The 23,309-nt window shown below is 39.3% G+C and overlaps 1 protein-coding gene across 1 annotated transcript in view; it reads right to left on the bottom strand.

The window, feature by feature from the left end:
* The window catches only part of CNTN3 (contactin 3), a 207,183-nt gene that overhangs the window by 24,277 nt on the left and 159,597 nt on the right, over positions 1–23,309 (bottom strand). The window contains exons 11-17 of the mRNA XM_023727915.1: positions 21,084–21,199; positions 19,792–19,950; positions 19,543–19,692; positions 18,053–18,123; positions 16,664–16,898; positions 14,455–14,570; positions 562–751 (exon numbers count right to left, since the gene is read on the bottom strand). Coding sequence (XP_023583683.1) covers positions 562–751; positions 14,455–14,570; positions 16,664–16,898; positions 18,053–18,123; positions 19,543–19,692; positions 19,792–19,950; positions 21,084–21,199 — 1,037 coding nt within the window. The remainder of the gene's footprint in view (positions 1–561; positions 752–14,454; positions 14,571–16,663; positions 16,899–18,052; positions 18,124–19,542; positions 19,693–19,791; positions 19,951–21,083; positions 21,200–23,309) is intronic.

The following is a 23,309-nucleotide window of genomic DNA, read 5'->3' as shown; positions in this document are numbered from 1 at the left end:
TGTTTCTTAGAAGCTAGAATGGTAAGACTTCAGCATGCTTACTTTGGACAAATCATCAGGAAAGATGAATTATTAGAAAAGCACATCATGTTTGGTAAAGTAGAGGGCCAAGGAAAGCAAAGGAAGCCCTCAATGAGACGGACTGACACAATAGCTGCAATAATGGACTCAAACATACCAGTGATCATGGAGATGGCACAGAACTGGGTAATGTTTTGTTCTGTTATACTAAGGTCGCCATGAGTCAAAGCTGACTCAACGGCAACTTACAACCACGTTTATCACATTATTAAAGGCAAATAGATAGATTTGAATGAACACTCCACACTAAGCTTTTTCAAAAGGCGCACATTCATTTTCACATGAGGTCTCTACCCAAAGATGTAGGGATATTATGGAAACAAAGATATGTGTGGTTCTGTGTTTATAAGGGATTAGAGTTAGAATTAGGTCAATCAGTGGGATTAATGACTTGGACTGGCCATTTAAAATGATAAAGAAGGCTACCATTATGAATGTAAACTATGTTGCTTGCCATTTGAGAAACCGGAATATACATACGAGTTTTCTTGGTTGTTGCATTAACTGTGGCGCTAAAGGGACCGGTACCAGCGCTATTATAAGCCCGGACAGCCAGGTAATAGGCCAGGTTGCTCTTCAGGTCGCGGAGCATGGCTGATGTCTCATTTCCTGACACTTTCACTTTGCTTGATGATTCTTCTTCTCCTCCATTGTTACTCCAGTACCGCACCTGGTGGAAAGAAGACATAAAACATGCAGTGTTGACAAAATATTTATGTTAAGTGCTTTTGTTGAAAGAGGCACATTTATCTTCTCACTGACTCAGCAAGTATTTACTCTACTGAGGACCTTGATAGCAAAAGCTGAAAACAGGAAACCATTTCCCTGACGTAAGTAAATAGCGGTTTAAGCACAATAAAAATGGCAATGGATACTTGGCCTCAGAGTCATGGAGGCAATAAAGACTAGTGAGGATTTTGGCTGAACAGTGAAGGTTCCATGTTAATAATGGAGCTCCTAGTTAGCTCTGGACCCTAGGTGGTGCAACAATTACCACACTTGGCTGCTACCAAAAGGTTGGTGGTTCAGTGGTTCAGCAGTCTGAGGCCACTCAGAGGTGCCTCAGAAGAAGGTTTGTGGCAGAGTAGTGAAAAGACAGAAATGGGACTCTAAGAGGACACAGATAATAAGCAAGCAAACACATGAGCCAGATAAATTCAAACAGATTAAATGCTAAGTGCTATAGTAGTATAAGTGGGACAATTAATGGGAAATCTGCATATCTAATAGAGTGAGCTCAGCTCCTTATCCGCGCAGTCCAAGCTCAACTACAGAATGCTGGCAGCCATGTTTTAACTCTGTTGGCGAGGGGTGGTTCCTTCTGTGAAGAAAGTGAACTGTCTGAGAAAAGATCATCAAAAAGCCAGCTGGCCACTTGCTTGTCCTACAGTGATGGCTAAGAGTTAACAAGCCCACCTGTGCACACAGAACTGCTGCAGAGAAAGGGAAGGCAATTAAAACATTTGTTCTTAAATATAAATATATAATAAAATACATATATTTCATTATTCAGATCCATGCAAAATCATCTACTTCTTGTAAAGATACCTATGTGGTATAAAAATAAAAACACAGTAAGTAAGAATATTTGAGAAACAGAGGAATAATGGTAGGGAAAATGAAAAAAGGATACAGGTTACTTAATTATTTCAATTTTCTGTTAAAAAACAGTCCCACTATGTTGTTCTTGTTAGGTGTTGTTAAGTCGGTTCTGATTCGTAGAGACCCTATGTACAATAGAACGAAATATCGCCCGTTTCGGCACCATCCTCACAATTGCTGTTATGCTTGAACCTGTTGTTGCAGCCACTGTGTTAATACATTTGTCAAAGGTCTTCCTCTTTTTTGCTGACCCTCTACTTTATCCAGCATAATGTCCTTTTCTAGGGACTGATCCCTCCTGATAACGTGTCCAAAGTATGTGAGAACAAGTCTTGCCATCCTTACTTCTAAGGAGCATTCTGGCTGTACTTTTTCTAAGACAGATTTGTTCATTCTTCTGGCAGTCCGTGGTATGGTCAATATTCTTTGCCAATACCATAATTCAAAGGCATCAATTCTTCTTAAGTCTTCCTTAGTCATCATCTAGCTTTCACATGCATGTGAAGTGATTGAAAATGCCATGGCTTGGGTCAGGTGCACCAGGTCAGTCCACAAAGTAATAGCTTTGCTTTTTAACACCTGAAAGAAGTCTTTTGCAGCAGATTTGCCCAATGCAACGTGTTGTTTGGTTTCTTGACTGCTGCTTCCACCGACGTTGATTGTAGATCCAAGTAAAATGAAATCCTTTACAACTTCAATATTTTCTCCATTTATCACGATGTTGCTTACTGGTAAAGTTGTGAGGACTTTTGTTTTCTTTACGCCGAGGTGTAATCCATATGGAAGGCTATAGTCTTTAATTTTATCAGTAAGTGCTTCAAGTCCTCACTTGCAGCAAGCAAGGTTGTGTCATCTGCATATTGCAGGTTGTTAACAAGTTTTCCTCCAATCCTGATGGCATGTTCTTCTTCACACAGTCCAGCTTCACAGATGAGCTCAGCATACACACTGAATAAGTATGGTGAAAAGATATAACTCTGACAGACACTTTTTTTCACATTAAACCACGAAGTATCCCCTTGTCTTGTTCAAATGACTGCCTCTTGGTCTACATACAGGTTCTGTATGAAAACAATTAGGTGTTCCAGAATTCCCATTCTTCGCAAAGTTATCCATAGTTTGCTATGATCCACACAGTTGAATGCTTTTGCATAGTCAATAAAACACAGGTAAACATCTAAACATCTTTCTGGTATTCTGTGCCTTCAGCCATGATCCATCTGACATCAGCAGTGATACTCCTTGTACCACATCCTCTTCTGAACCCGGCTTGAATTTCTGGCAGTTCCCTGTCGATGTACTGCTGCAACCACTTTTGAATGATCTTCGGCAAAATTTTACTTGCGTGTGATATTAATAATATTGTTTGATAATTTCCCCATTCTGTTGGATCACCTTCTTTGGAATGGGCACGAATATGGATCCTTCCAATTGGTTGGCCAAGTAGGTGTCCTCCAAACTTCTTGGCATAGATGAGTCAGCACTTCCAGCAATGCATCTGTGTGTTCAAACATCTCAATTTATATTCCGTCAATTTCTGGAGCCTTGTTTTTCACCAGTGCCTTCAGTGCAGCTTGGACTTCTTCCTTCAGTACCACTGGTTCTTGATCATATGCTACTTCCTGAAATGGCTGAATATCAACCAATTCTTTTTGGTACAGTGACTCTGTATTCCTTCCATCTTCTTTTGATGCTTCCTGCATCATTTAATATTTTCCCTGTAGAATCCTTCAATATTGCAACTCGAGGCTTGAATTTTTTCTTCAGTTCTTTCAGCTTGAGAAATGCCGAGTGTATTCTTCCCTTTTGGTTTTCTATATCTAGGTCTTCGCACATTTTATTATAATACTTTGTCTTCTTGAGCTGCCCTTTGAAATCTTTTGTTCAGCTCTTTTACTTCATCATTTCTTCCTTTTGCTTTAGCTACTTTATATTCAAGAGCAACTTTCAGAATCTCTTCTGATGTGTTTTAGTTTTTTCTTTCTTTCCTGTCTTTTTAATGACCTCTTGCTTTCTTCATATGTGATTTCTTTGATACATTCTACAACTCTTCTGGTCTTCGGTCATTAGTGTTTAACAAGTCAAATCTATTCTTAAGATGGTCTCCAAATTCAGGTGGGATATTCTCAAGGTCGTACTTTGGCTCTCGTGGACTTGTTCTAATTTTCTTCAGTTTCAACTTGAACTTACATATGGATAATTGATGGTCTGATCCACAGTTGGCCGCTGGCCTTGTTCTGACTGATGATATTGAGCTTTTCCATCATCTCTTTCCACAGACGTAGTCGAGTTGATTCCTGTGTATTTCATTTGGTGAGGTCCATGTGTGTAGTCGAGTTTATGTTGGTGAAAAATGGTATTTGCAATGAAGAAGTCGTTGGTGTTGCAAAATTGAATCATGGGATCTCCAGCATCCTTTCTATCACAAGGACATATTTTCCAACTACTGATCCTTCTTTGTTTCTAACTTTTGCATTCCAACCACCAGTAATTATCAGTACATCCTGATTGTATGTTCAATCAATTTCAGACTGCAGAAATTGGTAAATATCTTCAATTTCTTCATCTTTGGCGTTAGTGGTTGGTGTGTAAATTTGAATAATAGTCTTATTAACTGGTCTTCCTTGTAGGTGTATGGATATTATCCTATCACTGACAGCGTTGTACTTCAGGATAAATCTTGAAATGTTCCATTCCTCTTCAAGTTGCCATTCCTGGTATAGTAGACCATATTGACTGTCTGATTCAAAATGACCAATACCAGTCCATTTCAGTTCACTTATGCCTAGGATATCGATCTTTATGTGTTCCATTTCATTTCTGACGATTTCTAATTTTCCTAGATTTGTACTTCATACATTCTACATTCAGATTATTAATGGATGTTTGCAGCTGTTTCTTCTTATTTTGAGTCATGCCACATCAGCAAATGAAGGTCCTGAAAGCTTGACTCCATCCACCTCATTAAGGTAGACTCTACTTTGAGGAGGCAGCTCTTCCTCAGTCGTATTTTGAGTGCCTTTCAACCTGACAGGCTCATCTTTCAGCAGTGTACATCAGACAATGTTCCACTGCTATTCATAAGGTTTTCATTGGCTAATTCTTTTCAGAAATAGACCACCAGGTCCTTCTTCCTAGTCTACTTTAGTCTGGAAGCTCAGCTGAAACCTGTCTGCCATGGGTGACTTTGCTGGTATTTGAATACCAGTGGCATAGCTTCCAGCATCACAGCAACACATAAGCCCCCACAGTACGACAAACTGACAGACACATGGGGGTTATTAGGTTTTTAGGTTTAGATGATGCCAAAATGATAAGGCACTTTTCCTGCTCTTAGGAGCATTGTGTAATTATTAACTAAGAAAAACATGTAATCAATAATTATAATAAAAAGTTACAGAAAGCCTCAGAACTTGCGGTCTGAGCATATATCATAGACTGGAAAAAAAACCCACATAAATATGAGCTTACATAATCCTCACTTGAAAGAGGAGACAGCAGAGACATGGAGTGGTTAAGTAACTCAATCAAGATCATACTCCCATACACACTGGTCTCTTGTTTGGTTACAATCTAAGAGCCATTTTTTTCTCTTAATATAGCAAATTACCTCAATATAAGTGTCTTGAGAAAGTATTCTTAGGAGACTAAATTATACAAGAAATGAAAATAATTTTTAATTGGCATATGCAATATCTTTTATAATTCCATTTAGTAAAGTCCTTGAAGGTTCTTGACAGCAGTATGTTTCTGAGGTACTATAATCAATCTCTATGTATCCAAATGAGGTATTTCTTTTCAGGTCTTGTTCCTGGCTGGGATCTGAACTGCTCAGACACAAAGAAAATTTGTGCCAAATTTGAACATGATGTGAAAACCAAAACCCAAACCTGCTGCCGTATAGTCAACTCCGACTCATAGCGACCCTACAGGAAGGGTAGAACTGCCCCAGTAGCGTTTCCAAGGAGCACCTGGTGGATTCGAACTGCCTACCTTTTGGTTAGCAGCTGAATTCTTAACCATTATACCACCAGAGTTTCCGAACATGATACTAGGTGGTTAAAATTGATTATATAATATTATTATATAGCCTTTTTAAAAGAATGAAATGACATATACATAAATTAAAACAAACAAAATGGTGATGTTCTACAAAATATTGCTCAAAACTATTTCTATAAGGACAAATCATAAAAGAAAAGGTAGAAATTCAAGAAAGAAATAAGAAACGCAAACATGCCGTTTTTCCACTCAGTTGTGTTCTTGCTTTAAATGGTAAAGGTACTACACCTGAGAAAATAGAATATAATTACATGCTAATTTGGATTTTATCGGCACAACCACAAAACAGAGATGAAGAAGGGAAGGTGTCTATGCTGAAAGAACAAACTCTGGAAGTATATTTTACAGAAAAGAATTAACATATAGCTAGCATAACATGAAGATAGCATCTACAAAAGATGAACAGAGAGACAAGCATTATAAAGTACCCAAGGAACCTTGCTACCAAGAGAGATAGTCAGTAGACCTGACTGGTAGGAAACTAGTCACAGTAGTCCCATCTGGATGACTAGCTACAATACACTGATCTAAAATGCATTTTAAAATAAGTATATTAAAATGTTCAAATTGATTAAATAAGGGACTAAATTTATAATACAAGAATAGGAGATTAAGAAAAAAGATCAGGCATATTCGAAAAATAAGTAAGCAAAGTCCTAGACCTAAAAAAATATTATTACCAAAAAAAAAAAAAAAAAAAAAAAAAATCAGTGGTAGAATTAAGCCGAAGTCTAGATAATACAAAAAAATGAAAATTATAAAAGCAAATTTAAGAGACATCACGGCTAAAATGAAAAGTTCCAACCAGAGCTCCAGAAAGCGAGATTCAGGAAAGACAATATTAAAAGAGAAAATGTCTGAGAATTTTCTAGAACTGAAGAAACACAGGAATTTTTATATGGTAAACTCAGTTTGAGTTTAGTGTTGGAAAAATAAAAGGTAAATCCACTCCAAAGAAGAGAATGGTTAAGATTGAATTGGGGGCTCTCACCATTCCTTCCATCGCTACATACCTGAGGGATACAGTTCACCATCTTTACCAACTGGGAATCACTAGTGAGGAGTGTGCACCTGGGAGGGGAACTGTCTGCATTTTTTGGCATAGAAGGTAGCAGGAGGCAGCCCCCGTGGAAGCACACACCTGAGGCTGGGGTCTGTCTGCCTTGGTCATCTCTAATACTCAGATCAAAGCCTGTCCAGACTGGGCTCTCAATAAAAAGTGATGAATGACTTGAACAAATGCAGTTTCAAAATGCCTCCCTCCTTCCCACCACAGAGATTTACCAAGTTAGCTATTGAAGCCTTGATATTCTGTGTTTATTACATTCTGTGAGTCCCTTCGCGGTGCAAACAGTTAACATGCTCGACTGTTAACTGAGGTTGGGGGTTCAAGTTCTACCCTGACACACATGGGGTCACCATGATTTGGAATCAACCTGATGGCAACTCTTTTTTTTTTTTTTTTAATTAAACCCTGTAACTCCGATTTCCTGATGTTTGTGATATATATGCGTGTGTGTGTGTGTGTGTGTGTATATATATATATATATATATTTTTTTTTTTTTCCAGAACCAAAAAAACATTTTACAAGCCAAAGTATTTTTTATCTCGGTAAGTAAACAGAAACAAATGTGAGGAATGTCATGATTTATAATGCCATCTCTATATCTGCAAGTAATTTGGTTATAGCAGAAATGAATGTTCCTGCTGTAAGGAGTCCTCGATAACATCACTTCAGAGATTTCACTTAATTTAAACTGAAAATGAAATGTTGTTTATAAAATAATGTATTGAAAACTGGTACCTTTTTTATTCATTAAAGCACAGGTATTAAGTCAGAGATATTATTTTAATAGGCTAAAATAATTACGTTTATACTTAAACATTTTCAGAGAGACTCAGCTGTTAGACCAGACACATTTAAATAAACATCAGGCAAGTAAAAATGCATTTAAAGGTTTGTTAGGAAGACGAATTCAGATCTATTATTTTACTCTTCACTCTATTCTCAGTCCTGGGAGGGCTGACCTGTATTAATTACAACGGAGGGCTTCCTTGCCCTCTGGCTACCTATGGAATTTAGCCAACAGGAGGCAGGAAAGGAAAGGGTGAGAGGAGAGAGAGCATGGGATATTTAGTCCCCTGGATCCCTCAAGGGAGCCCTGGTGGCACAGTGGTTAAGAATTTAGGCTGCTAACCAAAAGGTTAGCGGTTTGAATCCACCAACCACTCCTTGGAAACCCTATGGGGCAGTTCTACTCTGTTCTATAGGGTCGCTATGAGTCAGAATGCACTTGATGGCAATGGGTTTGGTTTTTGGTTTATCATTGCCTAAAGAGTCCCTGGGCGGCACAGTTGAGTGCTTGACCACTAACTGAAATGGTGGTGGTTCAAACCCACCCAGCAGCACCACAGAAGACAGGTCTGGTGAATTGCTTTCGAAAGGTGAAAGCCTTGAAAACCCTGTAAAGCAGTTCTACTCTGCACACATGGGATCACCATGAGTCGGAATAGACTCAAAGGCAACTTTTTTGTTTTTGTTTTTTTATCTTTGCCTAATGAAAAACACATCTTATTTGGGCAACCCCCATGTACAGCTATAGCAACTGTCCTCTCCAACATAACCAACCCTCCCACCCACTCCAAAGGCCTCAGTTTATTCACCTGAATACATTTTTGCCTGCCTTACATTTATGTGACTGTGTTTCAATTGTCTATAACCAATTTTCCTATGTACATTTGACTCATTCTAGAGAAAAGTTGATCAATTCTTTGCCTGATAGTAAAGATAGACTCAATGCATATGTTGTGTTTCCAGTGGAATGTTCATATTCTTAAACAAGCACTCAAATGTTTGACATCTTTTCCCATTCTAATTAAAATATTAGACACTAAATACATTCTGCACAGCTGTTTGGGACAGGAGGCTAGATGAAGGCCTCACTGAATTTTTAGTTTGGCGTTCTGTGCACATTTTTGGTTGTTTTTCTGCCAAACTTTTAAAAAATTTTATTAGGTTCCCCTAAAATATGCTATGCTGTATCATTTCACAAGTGTAGATTTTTGTTTCAATCAATCCAAAGCACAAAATGACATTAAAGATATTGCTGGGGCACTGGTGGTTCAGTGGTAGAATTCTTGCCTTCCATGCCGGAGACCCAGGTTTGATTCCCAACCAATGTACCTCATGTGCAGCTTACACTCATCTGTCAGTGAAAGCTTATGTGTTGCTACGATACTGCACAGTTTTCAGTGGAGCTTCCAAACTAAGACCAGGAAGAAAGGCCTGGCAATCTACTTCTGAAAATCAGCCAATGAAAACCCTATGGATCACAAAGATCCTAATCCACAACAGGTTGAGAGGCTGGCAAAGTACTGGGCAGCATTTTGTGCCTTTGTGCATGGAGTTGTAATGAACCAGGTGCCAGCTCGATGGAAGCTATCAACAACAACATACCGTGCTAGAACTTTGGAGTTTTTATTCCTCAGACACCCACTATGCATGAACTTAAGGGCTTCTGCATCCTCTCCTTCATGTATTCATCTCTTGTTTTCATCCCAAGGTGCACAAGACAAGATCTGAGCCTAAGTGTAACAGCTTAGCAGATGAAATCAATTGGAGCCCAGGGAAATGAGCTCCTCAACCACTGCTCAGTCAAATCAGAAAGAAAATTAGTCTAGCTGCTAATGATGATGTGCACCCAGCATGCACACAGCACAAGACCAACCCTCATTGAGATGAGAGAAAGGCAGGAGCTAGTAAACATTTTAAAGCCGTATTGGGGAAACTGCAACCCAGAAAGTTAGCCACTCGACTGGTAATTATATACTCTGCTAGGCCGACTTTTTTTATTCCAGTTTAATCTTTAAATCGTAACTGTTAACTAAGGAAAGACATATTTTTATCTTGATAGAATTACATAAATCATTTCTTAAGATCTTCCCAATTAGCAAGCTTTCTCGTAGCTTGTTTTCTTTCTCTTCATACTTACTATATTGGTTTTCTAGGGCTGCCATAAAAAATATCACTAAGCTATGGGCTTAAAATAAAAGAAATTTATTCTGTTACAGGTCTGAAGGCTTGAAGTCTGGATTCAAGGTGTTAGCAGGGCCATCCTCACTCTGAAGCCTCCAGGGAAAGTTCCTTCTTTGACCTTTCTGACAATCCTTGGCGTTCCTTGGCTTGTGGATGCATCACTCCAGTTTCTGCCTCTGTCTTCACATGGTCATCTTTGTGTTTCTCTTCTCCACTTTTATAAGAATCCTGCTCATATTGGATTAGGACCCACCCTACTCCAGTATGACCTCGTGTTAATTTAACTGATAACATCTTCAAAGATTCTATTTCCAAACACTGTGAAGTTCACAAGTACCAAGGGTTAGGATTCAACGTATCTTTCTGAGGGACACCATTCAATCCCTAACACTTGCCAGGCACTTGAAAAAGAATTTTTCACTAGTAGGTTTTTTTTTTTTTTCTTTCAATACAGTATTCATGCTACACTTGGAAGTTCTATCTACTTCTTGTTACACAGACAGGCAAGAGTCAGTGCATCCCAACCTGTAATTAATGTCTCACCGCTCTTCTCATCTTTTGTCCCCCCATCCTAATAGTAATACCAGCAGCAACAGAAACAACAGCCATTGAGTCACACACTGGAATTGTGCTCAGTGTTTCTATATTACTTCATAATGTTCAAAACTTTTCTTCCAGTGAAATCTTATCCCAAAGCCCAATACTTAAAACAAAGAAAAGTGGAATCCCCAAGTCCCTGTGAATCATTTTGAAAATGGCTGCTTTATCTCATTTAATTCTCAAACAATGAATAATTTCATCCCCAATGATGAAAAATTTACCATCATTATCTCTATTTTAACTGAGCCTTGGAGAGTTTTAGTAACTTGCCCAAGGCCACACAGCAGTGTAAGATAGTGGTGCCAAGAGAACAGGTGTTTAATCAACGTGTATTTTTTGCACACCTCCTGTGTGCTGGATACTACTTCACAAACAGGCAGAGCTCCCTTCTCTTGTGGAGCTTATATTTTAATCTAGGAGATTTGAACCCAGTTTGGTTGAAATCTAACACAGTGTGGTCTTAGCTAGAAACTATGCCAATTGTTCTAGGATTCTTTGGTTCTTTCTCTTTGTTTGAACCTCTTTCCTGACATGATTAATAGTGGTGTAAATCTACTTTCTTATGGATTATCTTTATCTGGATGACTCCTTATCCGCTTAAATTTATATATTCAGAAATGAACATCTACTTGCCCCCATGCGGTACAAAATCACCAGTGACTCCCATGGTGCCGGGAAGCCCACAGATCCTGTTTATACGTATTCGCTCATTTACTCCTCTTAGCTACTACGTGAAATACAACCAGGTGAAGAATTATACTCCTGTCACGTGGTTTGTAAAGGGAGAAACTGTTAACGGTGGGTGCGCATCTCAGTCCACCAACTGAGGAGTGTAAAACCATGTAGTCCTTGATTTTCTTTAAGTAAACTTGATTTAGCACTGAATCCCACATACTGTTCCGCTAATGGGAAATTCAATCTCAGTCACTCCTGAGGCTCCCCTCCCAATGCCTTGATAAGACAACTAACTGTTACATTCTGCTTGATTCCTTTAGTTCCGGGCCATGCTTGGGGATTGAGAAATCTTCAATGAGTCAGGGAAACACAGACATTCCCTTCTGTGATCTTGCCGCCAGCCTGGGTACCGCCAGGTGGAAAGGTGTGGACTCTTGGAGTTTTTGAAAGCCCAGCCCCTTGTTTCCTCCAAATTCATCAGAAATCTTTCCATATCTAGCGAAGTATCTCCTTAGCTCTTCTATTTCTTCAGTGGCGTTTTCTCTTTTCTCACCCTCCAGGATACATGGGACAATCTCTTGAAGGGCTTGAGCTTTGGAAACAAAGCTCAGAGGGGTAGTACTTGTAGGCAACTTCTCTTGCTGTTCTTCCACAAACTCCCTTGAGGCAAGGAAGCTTAAACTCGAATATTTGTCCGAGAATATTTTTTAGAATATTTTCTGGGAAAATATATACATTAATATCTCAAAAATTCTCCTGAGCCATGGCTCACACTTACTGATTGTTACTATGAGCCTGAGCTGTGTCAAGCACATTATATACCTATTAAAATGCTAATGAGGTTAGGCCTATCATTGTCCCCATTCTGCAGGTGAGGAAAATGAGGCTCACAGAGATTATGTAACATTTTCGAAACAGCCAGTAAGTGGCAGAACCAGGTTCGATGCAGGTCTGACCTCGGAGTTACACTCTTTTACAGCTGGGCTACTCCCATTCCAGTTACATTTCCTCTCAATTCCACTACCTTTTCTCTAATCATTAGGGAGCTACTGCTGGCTTCTCACCATCTTTCGCTGCTTATAAACACTGTCATGGAATTAAATGAATTTTCTCTCCAAATGTTCTTGAGTTCTTTTAAGACGATAATCAAGTTGCTGTGCCGTATTTCTATGGTGTTTTATGTTTTCATCCCCACTCCCTTCTCTTGGTTGATTCTGGATGGTTCTGTCCGTGAGCAGGTCTCTCTGTGTCAAAACCAGTGTTTCTTAAATTTAAGTGTACAGAAAGATGTCTCCTTATAGATTGTTGTTGTTAGCTGTTGTCAAGTTGGCCCCTGACTGATGGTAATCCCATGCATAATGAACTGAAACACTGCCTGGGCCTGACCACCTGCATGATCAGTTGCAGATCTAACACAGGGTTTTCATTGGCTGATTTTCGGAAGTAGATTACCAGGGCTTTCTTCCTAGTCCTTCTTAGTTTTGAAGCTCTACTGAAACCTGTTCAGCATCATAACAACACACAGGCCTACACTGACAGATGCGTGGTGGCTGCACACGAGGTACACTGACCAGGAATCAAACCCGGGTCTCCTGCATGAAAGGTGAGAATTCTACCACTGAACCACCAATATCCTGAAAAAGATTACAGTCAGGCCACTTGAAAATTTGATAATCATCAAAAAATGATTCTAGTTTGCTTTCTGTAAGGCTCTATGGGCCCTCCCCTCCTCCATTCTTTAGAATTGCATGGGAGTATGTTCTGAGTCAGAATCAACTCTATGGCACACAATAACAACATGTCTACTCCATCTCATTTCTGGAGACTAGCTGTTTTCTGCTTGTCCATAACTTTAGCTTGACAGATCTGTACTTAGCCTTGCATTTGACATATGGCTGCACAACACTCACTAACTACAATCTCTATATTACTTATTTCAATATCTAAAATAAGAGTCTGATTGGCTTAGCTTAACTGTCCGTGGATCAGTTGCCTTTATAAAGTGGCCACTGTGCTGAAATCATTTGAGGTTGTGTAGGCAAGTGGAGGGGTACATGGCCCTGTGGTGTAAAATGCCCATGTAAGCCTGCCACTGAACCAGAATTTACAACCATGAGGGAGTTTCCAAAGAAGATAGCTCTTGGTGGGGATAAAATCACTATGTACGACTCCTACAGTATCATTATCAAAGAAATCTTAATACTTTACTTTTATCTTGCCAGTTCTCTGTTCAAGAACATCTAACTGCTCTCTACTAAATATGGAACATAGTCCAAATGATCCTTCTTAGTATTCAAGGCTGTCTGTGACCTGGGTCTCCAATAAGAACCTTCTTCTGCAGGTGGGCCCCTACTCTTCTAACCTCCAATATGCTATGCTTCGTGTAGAATGCTTTCCACTCTCTCCACATTTACTAACTTTTCCTATAAATCACTATTAAGCCTTTATATTTTTAAGAATACCCGTCGGTCAGTTTGTCATACTGTAGTGATTTGTATGTTGGAAGGCACTACACAACAGCTGCAACGATGGACTCAAACATACCATACATAAGGTCACCGTGAGTTGCAGCCAACCTGACAACGGCTAACAACAATCCTTACGAAGTCTCTCAAAAATGGCTCGTGCATCTTAACCACTCAGATATTTCCTGTTTGGGTCATTCTGACACTCATTACATTTGGTCTAGTGTTATCCTCTGGTTCAGATGTTTCATTTTATATCACCGAAGAGAGAGTTCTTTGAAGGCAAGAAGCATGTTGTATACAGATGTCTTCTCTAGAACCCAGAAAACTGTAGAAACCAAACCCTTTGCTGTTGAGTTGATTCCAACTCATAGCAACCCTACAGGACCTAAAACCTAGAAGAGAATCCCAGAATGCAACAAGGCCACAGAGGGAGTAAGACAAAGAGCTGTAGGATGGTGATTTCTTATTGACATCAATTTCCTATAAATTTGAGTACCCTCATTTTTTAAGTCAACCCACCTGAAAGATTTGGCCACATGATTCCCTTTCACATTCTTTTGTTTTGTTTTAGTTTTCTCCTCCAATTGAAGTTATTTTAATTCAGCTTGTTAAGTTAAATTCCATACTCACCGATAATCTTATGAGACAGTGTGCTGGTAAACAGACTTAACCTAAGATGTTCTTGGAGCCCTGGTGGCATAGTGGTTAAGAGCTCAGCTGCCAACCGACAGCTTGGCAGTTCGAATCCACCAGCTGCTCCTTGGAAACCCTATGGGGCAGTTCTACTCTGTCCTATAGGGTCGCTATGAGTCAGAGTCGAATCAACGACAATGGGTTTTTAAGATGTCCTTAACAAGAATTTTAAATAAAGGAGACAAGGTAACATGGTAATATACATACACAAAATAATTAATTTTAAAAGGAATTACCTCATAGCCAAGTAAATGTCCATTACTCAACTTCCAAGGAATGGCATTCCATGAAACTTCAATTTCTGAGGAAGATAAACTATTTGCAGAAACTTGAAATGGAGCTATGGTAGGCTCTATTTGGAAATAGAAATTGAAATATAATTGTAATTTTTGTAGTTGATTTAAAAATCTATTAAAATTCACATTTTAAAAATACTTCAATATATTGCAAATATTATAAAATAGTCATTAATTATATATGAAAGCATCAATCATGTTATTATGGATTGAATTATGTTCCCCAAGGAGATATGGTGAACTTCTAACCCTTTGCACCTGTGAATGTGACCTTGTTTGGGGCAATAGAATATTTCTGATGCTAGTCTGATGTTAGTCGTACCGGAGTAGGGTGGGTCCTAACCCTAACCCCTTCTGAGTGGTATCTTATAAAAGGGTAGAACAGGTTATGGAGACAGGTTCATACACAGGAGGAAGATAGCATGTGAGGATCTGTCTACAAGCCAAGAAATGCACAGGCTCTACCAGAAGCTGAAAGTGACAAGGGAAGGTCTTCCCCTAGAATGCAAAGAGAGAAAACACAGCTCCACTGACACCCTGAATTCTGACTTCTAGGCTCTAGCACTGTGAAACAACAAATTTCTGTTCTCTAAAGCCACTCATTGTGTGATATTTTGTTATGGCAGCCCTAGCAAACTAAGATACATGTCTCAAAAATAAAGACATTGGTCTGGTTCTTAAAGAGAGATAGCATCATAGCCACAGACTCTTCCTGGCTAAATAGCCATAAAAATATGTACTTTTCTCCCCTGTACTTCCTCCTTGGCATCTTCCATAACATCCCTTCTTTCCCTTTATTCTCTCTTCCCTCTTTATCTCTCTCCCCTTCATTTCACAGTTGTTGCTTGAAAACTCCTATGTTCAAAAGCCCTACTTATTTTTTTGTTTTGACAAAAGTCAAGGTCGGTAGAGTTCCTTTATTCAATAAGCACTTAGTGAATGCCTTCTCTAGCCTAAGCCCAGAGGTACAAATTTAAATGAGATGGAGTAACAGCCAGGGCCCTACTCTTTCGAATGAGTAGACAGACATGCATGTAAAGAATTATACAGTAAGAAGATTCTCTCTGAAATAGACAACTGTTAGAGCTTTATGTGGCTCATGGTGATCCACTCTTCTCAGGACAGAGCTCTGATGCAGCTTCTCCTCCCCTCAATATTCATTTCTTTGTTAAATGATCCTGCTCCTGGCCATGACTAACTGAAACTGAGATAGACTCTTGGCCCAAGGATGAGTCTATTAAATCTTCTCTCCTGAGAATTTGAAACTTGATTTGGAGAGACTAGGAGATCTGGGGCCAATTACATCATTGTTGGCCCTCTAGTGATGAGAAGCCCTCGGATATTTCCAAGAAATCATTTGGTTCTTTCTTAGAAAGCAGAACCTGTTCCTGGTTTTAGAATAGAAAGAGCTTTAATCAGTTCATTAGTGGGGGAAAGAGTGATGATGGGACAGTGAAAGTTAAGGAGGCAAGAGGGTAAAGACTGTAGCTCCCACCCCAACTGCCAGCCTTCCAAGTCTTGGGCAGTGTCCCAAAACTCTCGTTAAATGCTGTCACTCCCCAGATACCTGACCTGCTCTTGTAATGAAAATGGGATGTGGCCATGAATATAAAAGACTCTTTTGCAAAGACTTTTATGATACCTGTTTGTTTCCCTCTCAGAACTGAGAGAAAAAACAGAAGACAAGAATAAGGGGATAAGGTACTAAGGAAATTGACTTTACTTATTATTTTTAGTAGTGAGGATTGTGGAACATCTCAAGGAAATTTTGCAATTTACTGCAAGATCTGGACGGTAGAGGAGAAACTGAAATCATATTACATGGGCTCAGTAATTTTTAAGAGTCCCAGCCCTGGGTTCAAATCCTGGCTCTATCGCTTACTGCATGCACTTTGGCAAGTTTATTAACCTCTTTCACCAAGTTTCCACTTTCTTTTGTGTAAAAGGGGAATAATCATAGTACCTAAGCCTCACTTGAAAATTCAAATTTGTTGATCTTTATGACCTGGACTGGTAATCTAATTAAGACTTGTATCATTATTCCTTTGAAGAAATACATATGAAGTCACAAAGAACTTTCAAATCAGTTTTTGGAACACAACTGATTTACAAGGTTAGAATGGCTACATAATCATAATGTTTTCCGTACCTTCTTCTGCAGAGAATATTGCTGTTACTGGGCTAAATGGTCCTTCGCCTTTGTTATTATAAACACCCACTTTAACTTCATAGCGTGAAAATGGCATGATACTTTCATTTCGAAAGACATATCTTGAAGTATCAGGGTATGTCACCACTGTTTGAATCCAATTGGTCACCCCGTAGGGGCGGAAAGCAACAACATACCCAAAACCTTCACCATTCTGCAGTTCTTCAGGGACTGGCTATAAAGGAAAGACATGTTAGACCATCTTTACATAGGAGGACAAAGCAAAAATGAGTACAGCTATAATCCTTAGTCTTCTGTAAAGCTATTGAATAACAATCTACATTGTACTAAGCAGCTGAATAAAAAAGAAGAAAGCATCAGTGGAAGAGTCAGCTGCTTTTAAATAAACATATTGCATTCTTTCATAGCCACCCAGATAATGAACTACAACTTTCTGCGATTATTCATATACCTGAGCATATTCAAATCCCAGTCTGAGTTCCTAATAATAATATAATAATATTTTTTCAGCTAAATAGACCTTATCTCTTACACTAAGTAAAATCAATCTAGTCCCTAATGTTGACTTTATGGAAATAAATCACACATTGACATGATGATGACTAAGTATAAAGGAGTAACCCATTGCCGTCAAGTCGATCCCGACTCATAGCGACCCTATAGGACAGAGTAGAACTGCCCCATAGATTTCCAAGGAGCAGCTGGTGGATTTGACCTGCCGACCTTTTGGTTTGCAGCCGAATGCTTAACCACTGTGCTACCAGGGCTCCATAAAGGAGTAAAACTAAAAACAAACAAACAAAAAAAGGCAAAACAACGTATTAAACTCAAAGCTGTATTTGGGTCATGAGAAAATTCCTATTGACATGCCATCACAATGTCTTGACTTTGTATTTTTTCATCAACATTTTCAAATAATACAATCTTCTGACTTTAAATGTATTAATTAAAATTTATCCTAATTATGACACAAAGCAAGGGCTGAGAGACTGGCCCGCAATGAAACAGAGACTCGAAAACAAGATGGAGTGGAATATGCAGGGCTGTGCGGGAGGCTGTGAAGGCGGGGGTCTAGAGTCATCAGCCAGGATCTGACTCTCACTCCTATATCTACCATCCATGTGACCTTGGGTAAGATGTTTAATATCTCTGTTCCTTAGTGTTTTCATGTATAAAATGTTCTGAGGATGAAATGAGAAAAATATATGTAAAATGCTTCCAACAGTGGCTAGCACAGAGTAAGCATTCAAAAATATGAGCTACTAATCCTGCCACCACCACCAGCACCACCATCAGCACCACCCAGGAGGCCATGATGATCCATGAGGAGCAGCACTCTGAAGGGGAAGACGCTGCCCAGACACTTACATCCCAGGTTATCACGAGTTCAGACCGGCTTCCGCCTCCTCCACTGACTTCTGAAGGAGGCACTTCTGGAACTGTGAGGGTCAGACAGACAGACGTGAAACTGTATTTCCATTTAGTATTATTAATCTTCAATAAAACTCAAAGTTGCTTATTTTTAATATTGGCTCATTATATATATGTGTGCAGGTATAATGTATCTTTGAGGTGATCATCAGATAATTTATACTTGCATGAAATTATAAAGATGATTCAAAATCTCTCAAACACTAAGAAAACACGACTCAGTTGGAAGATACATTTTGAATAGTATGAAGGTTCATAAACAGGGAAAAGCGATTTGCTAGGGATGATAGGAAATCAATCCAACATGAACATTTAGTCTGTCATTATTCCAGGTAGAGATATTATTCTCAGAACAGCATTGGCTTTACATAAGAGTGACTTAGACTCAAGTCCTGTTATGAGATATTCTTTATTAACCTCACACATGCATCAGATTTCTTACCGACATTGACAATTTTGTGCTTAGTAACCCCCATGACACAGCTAGAATTAAGTTCCAAAAGACTATCTTTCATTGTTTGCCATGTTCTCAGCTATATCCACATCAAGAAGTACTTAGCACATAGAAGACACACCATAAATATGTGTTGTATGAATAAATGAACAGAACACCAAGGAAGACGTAGTCCCCCTACTTCTCCTAATACCTGGAATAAACATTATGTGCACTGTCCTAGGTAAAATGGCATCATTAAAATTACTGAACCACATTCCATGACTCTAATCTTGGCTCAGTTCCTAAAGTGACATACCAGCTCTATTTCAAACATCCTCTTAGTTAATGTTAATGAATATTACAGATGCTGAAAAGGAAAATCTCTAGGTTTCCTCAGATGCTTCAATAATGTGATACGGTGTAAAATTTCTAATTTTAAATTTCAGTGTTAGTTAAGAGTAGTTTTATGGTTTATATTAATAATTGCTTTGCATGGAAATTTTTAACAATGATTTCTTTTCAATTTAACACTTGAAGGGCCAAAATATATCTATTCATCAATCGTTTACGTGCATTCACTGAGCTTGGTGGCAGAATGAGATTTCCTAGCAGCAGAACTCCCAAATGTCATTATCCTACCAATTTGTCAATGCTTGTTACAAATGAAAACAGCACTTCCCCAGTTAACAGGGTGACTATGTCAGATAGTAATTATAACCTTAAGTGACAAAAACATACTCACTCAACATGCACTAATGATCGTTTACGATGATCTGAGCTCGTGGAAATGTCACACTGTATCAGAATCACTTATATATGTTGCCTTTGACAAATGCCATATGGCTAGCTCTGCCATTAGGAAGGTCAGATAATTGTGACAATGGATTATTGAGGCTGATCCCCTGCTCGCCTGGAGACCGGGGCCAACGGGAAAAAAACGCACTCTCAGGGAAACCTATTAACCCATTACTCAGAAAACAGAAACACTAACCTGCCTCTTCGGTTCTTACTTTTTCTGAGGGTAAACTGGGTTCTCCACCTCCGATTTTGTTACTGGCTACAACCCGAAACTCATATTCCACCCACGGGTTTAACTCGACAACAGTGGCTGTGTGTGTTTTCCCATCGATGACCTCAGGCACTATAAAGGAATATTTTAGGGACGTAAGAGCCAGTGTATCTTGGCATTGACTTGAAATCCACTTTATAGGGACCGATGGCTTTGCCTCCCCCCCATTACCTGTCGTGACGGTTTGCCAGCCCACGGAGAAGGGTGTCCTGGCCTGGACTGAATAGGATATAACTGGGCTGTGGTTGTCTGTACCTTCTCTCCAAGAGAGTTGGGCTGTTGTATCTGTAATTTCAACTACCTTCACATTTGCTGGTGGTCCAGGTAAACCTGAGGAAGGCAAGAATGCAGACTGTGGGTTTTATGGGAAGGAAGCAGAATTTTTGTGCCTGACGCCCAATGTCTAAAACAAGCATTCAAAAGTCAGACCTTTTACATCTTTATTCACATGGGTAAAAACCAAACCAGCTGCTGACTCACAGCGACCCCATGTGTGCCAGAGTAGAACTGTGCACCACAGGGTTTTCAATGGATGATTTTGTGGCAGTAGATTGCCAGGCCTTTCTTCCAAGGCACCTCTGGGTAGACTGGAACCTCCAACCTTTCGATTAGCATTAACCATCTGCACACCTGAGACACCATACATAGGAGTAGCAATTCCATAAATATCATCCTCTTCTACCAAAGTGAAGAATATGTCACACCACCACTTCCACACCTCCAAATGATCCCAGTTTCAACAGTACTCAGGGAAAAGGCCAGGTACCTGCCAATGGAACAACTACTTTTTTTCACTACTTGGTTAGAGAGATTTTAACTCTAGTTGTGAGGCAGTAATTTCCAAACTATAATACTCCAGGGCTGCATTGACACCTGCCTTTTGAGGCCTCTGTTCAGTAGGATTCCTGTGTGTTTCGAAGTTCAATGTCCTTTACTTCAGCACGAGGCCTTTCCCTTTAATTCGCAGTCCATCTCGGGAGCTCCCCAGTGTGTTGTCTAGAGCTTATGGTTTATAAAATTTGACTCTATGATGCTCTCTGAGCATTGTACAACCCAGTAGCAAATCAGTACCCTAAAGAGAGTAGCTCAGTTTGGTAAATTTCTGGATAATCCTGATTCCTTTGGAAGTGCGCGCACGTGCGCGCACACACACACATACACGCAATGTTCTCTCTCATATCAAACACAATTGCTGAGTTAATGAAATGCTTAAAAACACATCAGCTTGGCAGCAGCTGTGACGCCAGTTAACAGTGAGAACGATTTGAAGAGCAGAGTTGAGATTTTTACTTCTTTGAATGAGCACCCGTTCCCATTGTCATGTTCTCTGGTCTATGAGGGGGAAAGCACATCCGTATTGTAACTCACATGCACATGTGCTATCTCATCACGGCCTTCCTTCCAGTAAGCCCTGCTCAGTTAAGATGTGACGTTAAAAACCACACAGAGGCATCAATGCTTACCTCTTACTATGAGGTCCGCCGCAGAGGAAACACTGTCCACGCCTGTTCGTACCATACAAACGTATTTTCCACTGTGCTTCAGCTGAATGTTTCTGATCATTAAATCGCCAGATGAACTCTGTTGGAAAAACAGGCAATAACGTGGTTATTTTAAAAGCACAAAAAACCTTGAATTCTGCAGCCAGTCACAATATTAGGATGAAACCCGTGTTTAGAGAGAAAACCAAGGCGAAGCAAGACAAGATGGCTATCATTGAACATATGAAAATAAAAACAAGTTAAAATCTATACGTGACCGCAGACCTACACTTGTACAGCCAAATACGCGACAAGTCATCTCCTGGGCATTTATGGTTTCAAAAATAAATATGGGCAGAGATTACAGTCTCAGAGACCATTTACTTCCACTCGCGTGACACTTCTTTTTCCGCTCAGCACCAGCTCAACTCTTTTCTTCTGGTTCCAACCCCTTTGCAATTAATTATCTGCCTGAGAGGAGGAGGGAAGCGTGTAGGTTATCTGGTGGGAGATTAACGCAGTACAACAAGGGGATTACCACGGTTGAAACACTTTGCTGAACACGTTGGAGCTTAAAAAGCCTAAAGCCGTTTAATTCCTTAGCTACAGAATTTAGGGGCAGTCAGTACGAACCCCTCCATAAGAAGAAATTAAAACATTTTAAACCCTAAAAAAAAAAAAAGCTGCCCATAAAGACATTCGCTGGCACCCCCCAGCACCAATTAAAGGAGCAAATAAATGTATTTCTAAAAGCTCAACTGGAAATGGCCCTCATTTAAAAAGAATGTAAAATCACGTTCATGAAATAGCTAAACTGTAGGCCAGTTTCACATATTAATAAAAATATGCATTGAAATAAAATGATTTGCAAAGCAAAGCCCTTTGAAAATGATCACTTAGTGAAAAATCTCTGAACTGGTGCAGACGAAAAAGCAGTGTTTATCTTATTAATAAAAAGGTAGTCTTACTCTAGGATTTCCCTAGTATTTGTCAAAGATGAATTCTGTTCTTGTGCTTTTATGTAATTTCCTAAGACCTTTACAGGGTAATTTCTTAAATATTGCTTCCTATCCTGAGGCTTCTTAATGGGCTATCTATTCTCTGTTGGTTGGACTGTATGGCTTTGGACTGAATTTTTTCAGTACTGGGAGAAGGCAGATGTGAAGTGATTGATGGCTGTAATTAAACGATAATCCAGAAACTGTTCAGTTTGCACATTTTACTTTCATCAAGTTTAACTTTTTTTTCCCCCTCCCTCCCTCTCTTTCTCCTCAGGGTTGTTTCAAAATTTATCCCCAGGACAAAACCTTCAATGCTTGCTGACCTTTAGAAACTCTTCAGGCTTTATGAGCTTCACATACTCACAGGACGTTGATTATCATTTCTAAAGAAATTTCTTATTTTCAGGGAAGTAGGAACTGTGACTATTAAACGTCATTAAGGTATTGGGGTGAAATTAGTATTCTTCCCTATCTTTATCTAGTAATTTTAACAACAGTAGGCGAAAGAGAATCCTAACAGGACTTTCTGTATATACTTAACCAGTAGCCACTTGCTGTCAAGTCGATTCTGACTCATGGTGACCCCATGTTTTTCAGAGTAGAACTGTGCTCCACAGGGTTTTCAATGGTTGTGATGTTTCAGACGTAGACTGCCAGGCCTTTCTTCTGAGGCACCTCTGGGTGCATTTGAATCACCAACCCTTCCATTAGCAGACAAGCACTTAACCAGTTGCACCACCCAGAAAGTCAACTGGATATAACTTCTAGGTGCATCTGCTGGTTTTGTTTCTTAGAGGAATAAGGAAGAGTATGGTGTTGGGGCTGCCATTTCTATTCACTTTTCGTACTGTTGGGTAAAGAGGGAGAAAAAGTATCATAAGGAACTTACTTATGTTCTTCTCTGTCAGTTCTGAAACTGTTACCCTATAGTGACAAAATAAGTCAATTAACCCAATTTAGCTAGATTATGAAAAAACCAAACCATTTCCTAAAGAAATGTAGTCAGGATCATCATTAGGGGAAATATAATTTTTAATTATCCTTTTACACTGTAGAATGGGGAAAGGAAGCAATTAACTAAGACATCTAGACAACGGGAACCACTTTTTATTTTTTTTATTTTTTATTGTACTTCAGGTGAAGGCTTACAGAACAAATAGTTTCTCATGAAACAGAAGTACACATGTTGTTTTATGACATTGGTTAA

Source organism: Trichechus manatus, unplaced genomic scaffold (genome assembly GCF_000243295.1).
Source record: "Trichechus manatus latirostris isolate Lorelei unplaced genomic scaffold, TriManLat1.0 scaffold00020, whole genome shotgun sequence".
Lineage (NCBI taxonomy): Eukaryota > Metazoa > Chordata > Mammalia > Sirenia > Trichechidae > Trichechus > Trichechus manatus.
Note: the sequence above shows the minus strand (reverse complement) of the source record. Positions and strands in the feature narration are given on the sequence as shown.